This window comes from Rhinoderma darwinii, unplaced genomic scaffold (assembly GCF_050947455.1).
Source record: "Rhinoderma darwinii isolate aRhiDar2 unplaced genomic scaffold, aRhiDar2.hap1 Scaffold_2720, whole genome shotgun sequence".
NCBI lineage: Eukaryota > Metazoa > Chordata > Amphibia > Anura > Rhinodermatidae > Rhinoderma > Rhinoderma darwinii.
Window position 1 is genome coordinate 17,510 of NW_027463014.1, and position 6,023 is coordinate 23,532.

At 45.0% G+C, this 6,023-nt stretch overlaps 1 protein-coding gene across 1 annotated transcript; it reads right to left on the minus strand.

The window, feature by feature from the left end:
* Nucleotides 1–1,195: 1,195 nt before the first annotated feature.
* Nucleotides 1,196–3,774, minus strand: LOC142703265 (exostosin-like 3). Its single transcript, XM_075848228.1, has one exon. The coding sequence runs from the start codon at nucleotides 3,356–3,358 to the stop codon at nucleotides 1,196–1,198; it is 2,163 nt and encodes a 720-aa protein (XP_075704343.1). The 5' UTR covers nucleotides 3,359–3,774.
* Nucleotides 3,775–6,023: the final 2,249 nt, after the last annotated feature.

The following is a 6,023-nucleotide window of genomic DNA, read 5'->3' on the forward strand; positions in this document are numbered from 1 at the left end:
GTATGGACACAGTAGGACGGAGATCAAATCAAAGAGTGGAAGTGTCTGAGATGTGGGACTGATCAATCATTGCACTGCTATTTGTAGGACTCCTCGTGATCATTTCAACTATTTTGTTATTTTAGAGTCTATAAAAGAGTTTTGTGTGCGATGGACAAATACAGAACGATTTGGGTTGGCGTCCTAGATCTATCAAACCGGATGATGAATGAACTAATACGAGATTCTTTTGTCACATTTCATCTGATTTAGGGCCAGTTATAGGTGTCAACCCACAGAGTTGTCACCCCGCTTTCCGAATCCGCTTAAAGGATTTTTCCAGGACAGAATAAAGTTCATTGATGCACATACTGCATGTGAAGTTTTTGGAAGAACGCAGCCATATTTTTCTATTTGAGGATTGCCCACATCTCGCGTTTCAATAAACATTTACACTTTCCTGCAGAATCCCTTCAAGAGAAAGCTAGGTGACTACCGCTGTAGGGCTGTCATGGCGGCAACGTCAGTTGTCACCCAGTTTAAACAAACTTCAAGGCTTTACAGGTCATTAGCAATTTTATTTTAGGTGGAAATGCCCTTTAATTTTTGCCTCTAAGCAGTAACCATGTGCATTGTCATCCCTGCATGCAATCCAGTCCGCTTACACTTTGCTCCCTCTATCCGGCCATCCTCATACGTGTCCATATCGGCGAGACGCTTGTTTGGCAGCGGTAGAAAAATAAAAACCCCATCACAGGCTTGAGTGGAAAATCACTGAGGATTGTATAAGCTAGACAAGAGATAATAAATAGGACATATAGACCGTCTTAGCTGACACAGCAAGATCCGCTGCTCTCTAAAGTTGAGAGCAGGGGCTTAAGCTCAATTCAAGTCATTTGCACTTTTGTTACTAAGCAACCTCGACGGCTTTCAGGGAATAGACTACAAAAAAAATATATATATTACTGTCAAATCTTCGTCTAAAAGAAAGAGTATTTATGGACCTTTTTCATAGCTATAACCATCTAGGTGGCGCTATAACTTGAAATTGCTTGAGGGTCACTTTAATAGCTACAGCCCCCCCCAATCGGGTGCATGCTACGTGCAGATCACAAAAAGTTGTTTAACAGAAATGATTAGTATCAGACGCCAGGACGTTTTTCGATTCGAGACAAATAAAAAAAAATATGAAAAATTAAAGTATAATTAAAATAAGCTAGGTACCACTTACCACTATAGGCACGCCAATGTCCGGCCATAGAAGGTCCTCAGATGGTAACTTAGGGGAGTTCCAAACCACCACAACTTTGTTTAAGTAGGGGAGTCCATTCAACCTTTCCAAGGAGTTCATTAATACTTCCTCCCGTTCATAAGTCAACATAACTACGGTGAACTGCTCCCTGGGTACATTCCCACCGAGGGCAGCTTGGAACTCTTTCCCCGAACCGCCAGCCCCACCACCAATGGGTCTAAATCCCGTTCCAGATCCTAAGAACTTTGCTTCAGAGGGCAACACGGGATCAAAAGGTGTATGAGGAAATAGGTGAAAAGGACCCGGTGCCGAGTTCCAGTTACGGTAAATGTCTGTTGCGGTCAGGGTGAAGTTCCGCAGGTATTTAGGGGAAGCATAAGGTGGTTCTGTCTCAACTGGACCTAGATCCAAGTCACCGTTATCTGCCATGTTGGGGTCTGTCCCGGCAGCTTTACCAGAACGATGAGGGATTTCCACAGCCGGTTCCTCTCTAATAGGGGCGGCCGGAATTTGGATACGAGTTCTTATAGTTGCCAAGATGGTATTAAAAACCGTGTCGGACGAAGAAAAGTAGGTTTCCCACAAGAAACGTCCTTGCCTCCTCATGGCAAGGAGGTCGTTATCAGAAATGCTCCTCAAGAGAAAATGCGCTTCTGTGACGCGGGGTTTTGGTATGATTAACACGGCCTCGTTCCATCGGATCATGTCATGGTAGGGTAGCTGGATTTGCTCTCCAAGAATGACGGGGATGGCTCCTACCTCGAGAGCTTCAAAAAGCCGCATGGCACTGCCAGCAGATATGATCAGCTGGGCATCTCCGGGGGTAATGATCAGTGCAAAGGTGGATTGCTTCAGTAGCTCTATCCGGTCTTCCCTTCCCCCACATAGAGCCCACTCAGTGGGCAGACTTGCCTTTGGCTGGTTTTTACAGGTAAACTCAACCATAACAAAATCTAACTTACTGTCCTGGACAGCTTTAAGAGTGGTGATGATGCGGTCGTCATAGTCAGCCGGGGCATTGCCTTCCATTTCTTCCTCAAACGACCGGGCCTCCTGCAGACTCGATCGCAGCGATTCTATTTTCTCTCCTTGAAAACCGAATAGGTACTTCCTTTTGACTGGCACCTGTGCTGGGATTTCTAAAAAGTTGGGTTCAGACATGGCGTGAACCAATGGCGACACCACTAGGTCAAAGCCAGGTCGATACTGAGAATCGTAAAACGTAGACTGAGCTATCATGGCACGGCCGGTGCTTACGTTATAAAGATAGTTCTGGGTCTCCGATTTTCTGGACAAATTAATGATTAGATGGTTGTGGCCATCAGTCCTCCAATATGGCAGAGAGTGCAACTGTTCCTCCAGTTCAGTAGGTTTTGGCATCAACGGTTCCTGCATTTCCCCCAATAAAACTACATATATACAAGCAATATTTGCATTTTCGGTCACATAGACGTTAGTTCTGACACTCGCCTCCAAGGCTTGTTTGATTAAAGGGTCTATCAAGTTGCCGAAAGGGTACTGATCGGTGTTGTACACAAATACGGGGAACCCGGAGGTCAAAGGACACCTCGAGTAGTCAAAACAATTATGTAGCCGACAGTGCCTCTTGGACTTTGGCAACGGTACGTCAACATCGTCTTTATCCGGCAGTAGCCGGATTGGCAATGAAAGCTTTGGCTGGTTTTGCGCCATCAGTTCTTTATAAGAATGTTCTGTCTGACTGATGACGTTCTTGAGTTGTAGAAGGTCCTGCTTGGCATTCTCGATGCTTTTCTTACACGCTTCGATCTTTAAGTTCAACTTCGCGATCTCGCTGTTGAGTTCTTGACGCTTGGCTTCCAACTGCAGGAGCTCTTCGCTAACGGATTCCCGTATCCGACAAAGATCCTGAACGTGCTTCACCTCGCAGAGTTCATTGCCTGTCCGTGGGACAAAAATTGGCTTCCCCGCGTTGTTGGCGTCATCGATGGTGGTGAGGTAATAGTGGGCGATCAGAGGGAAGAAAACCAGGATGATAAACAACGTGAAGCTTAACCAGGAGAGCCTGATCCGACTGGACCAACGGAGCATCCATGGTTGACCTCCATTCCCCAATCCCCCATTTCGCAGCATGGTGTACCCACTCATGAGTTCAAGAGCGACACCGACCAATCACGTCGGGTCAGTAGCCATGCCAACAAAATTTTGGACTGGTGAACCGTGAAGAGGAATTACTCGGTCTGAGTAAAAACGAGCCAATAAAATGGAAATTTCATTTTCCAGGGCGTAATATTAAAACCAACACAAAGCTCGTCTTACAGGAGTATGTAACGGGCTGAATCATGCAAGGTCTCCTCAATTGCGCTTTATCCACCATGTAATAAATGTGTTATTTGGAGGTTCTGCTGGGGCGGAGAGAAGCCCATCTGTACCAAGTGGACATTTTCTGCGGTGCTTGACATCGTGATAGGTTGGTTAACGGAATAGGCGCTCGAGATCCATGGTGGAGAGAAAAGGCAATTATCCAGATATATCACTCGACGCTTCAACAACCAACGATGCTTCAAGGCTGAAAGAAGAAAAGAAAAGAGTTGTAAATGTGAAGAAAATGGTCTTCAGATATTAAGGCAAGCATTACTCTGTGCGGGTCGTGTCGCTTTGACACATTTATTATTGACTGAATGCAATAAAGCATAAAAACAAAAAAAAAGTTCAAACTCATACAAATCACTAGAATGTAAGTTATACAAGACTGTAAAGGGGAACTCCTCCTAAAAATACTGCAGCCCAACCAAATCTCCCTCCCTCAATAGCTGGCTCCCTGTTCTAGCTAATAGAGCGGGGGTCGGTCCCAGATGTGGCAATGATGGAACAATCGCTATAATGAAAGTGTGGCCTTGGGCAGAGGGATCTGAGAGAGACTGGTTGCTAGGCACGAAAAGGCTGGTTGCTAGGCACGAAAAGACTGGTTACTAGGCACGAAAAGACTGGTTGCTAGGAACTAAAAGACTGGTTGCTAGGAACAAAAAGACTGGTTGCTAGGAACAAAAAGACTGGTTGCTAGGAACAAAAAGACTGGTGCTTGACAGAAATGCAATGCACATCATTCTAAACAATTTTTAGAAAAAATAAATCTGCTGAAGAAACCCTACAACAAATGGTCAGATCTGGATATTTATTAACACTTTATATGCTGCAATTTTCATCACGGACCCGTGCGTGTCACAGATGACTCGTAAGAATACTGGTGGTCAGCCAAAGAACTTCTGGGACTGCTCGAAGAGAAAGCGGATAACCTTACTAAGTGTGAGGACTCATTCAGGAGGAGCCTTTGGTTACTTGCAGCCGTTGCGTAATTTGGTGCAGAAAATTGGCAGGTAAAATCCACACTTGGTGTGTTTTTTACATTCTGATGCGGTAACAGGTGCGGATTTTTATAAAGTTGTCAGATACGGAAATGCAAGATAAATAGAGATGCCTCTGATATTGAAATACATCGCAGGTCAATTTACGCGCGGAAAAATTCTGCAATGTGTAGAAGAGATTACTTAAAATCACATTTACTTTGCGGTTACCGTATTACGTTGCGGATTTGTCGAAGAACAATCTGCACGGCAAATCCACACGTAATACGCATCAGGTGTATTTGGCCTGATGCAATTACATTTTTGCGTCCGTATTTCGGCCGCATGTCCTGGGTCCGAATGCGGGCCTTGTGATCCGAACTCAGAGCTTTATAGATGCTGCTAGTTCGGCTGCTAGACCTGGTTTATTTTGCGTTTTAGGGATACGTTCAGCGCGTACGTCCGGAAATCTCCTGACGTACACACAAAACGTGTCCATAGGAGTCCATTAGCCAACGGGCTGATATATATTGATATTCCTTTTTATTGGAGGATGGAACAACGTAGAACACTACGCTATTTCATCCCAATGGATCCTGCAAAAAAATACAAAAATTGTAAAAAAAAACGTGTGTGTGACGGATACTACTGTATGGAATCTGTCGGTTAAACGTGTATAAGTATCGGGAAGCTTGCCCAGGGCCGATGGAAAGATCATCAAGTATCGCACAGCCCGGGGATGCCAGCCCTGGGAAAGCTCCTGACATCACTATCCATATATGGACAGTGACATCAGGGGCTCCTCCGGTCCCAGCCGGACCACTTCCTACGCTCTGGCAGTGACTACGTAGTTTAAAGCCCCAGATATCACCATCCATACGTGGACAGTGACGTCAGGGGGCTTCAAGTAGCCCTGTGCCCAGAGCGTTTGTACGACGTATCCCACAGTATGCCTATAGAGTGGAATACGTTGCTACTTTCCGTCGGAGGTATATGTCTGGACTCCTCCCGATGTTTATCTCCGACAGAAGAAAAATAACAGGATGTGAATCAAGCCTTAGATCGGCCATGATGAAAACTTAGGCTATTGAGCTCCTTCCAGTGGATGGGAAGACGGGAGGACATTCAAGAATATTTATTTTTTTTGTCCAGAAAATTCCTGACGGTACAACTCAATACAAAAGGAAACCACACGGCTACTATACAAGGTAATAATATCTTTTGTCTGCTCCGTCAGTCGGTTCAGACACTACTTTGCATATGGCTGCCAGATGGGTGACCCCCCACTAAGGACCCGCTATTAGCAAGATCTGAGATTCACATCAACCACGTCTTTCTGCTGTGCAAAACAACTGCTACCAATTAAAATCATTGGACCCCACTGGATTCCAACCAACGCCATGAAATGTTTCCTAAACTGAACAAACCCTAATAATGTTCAGTTCTCTTTAGGAACCAGGTCTGTTTTA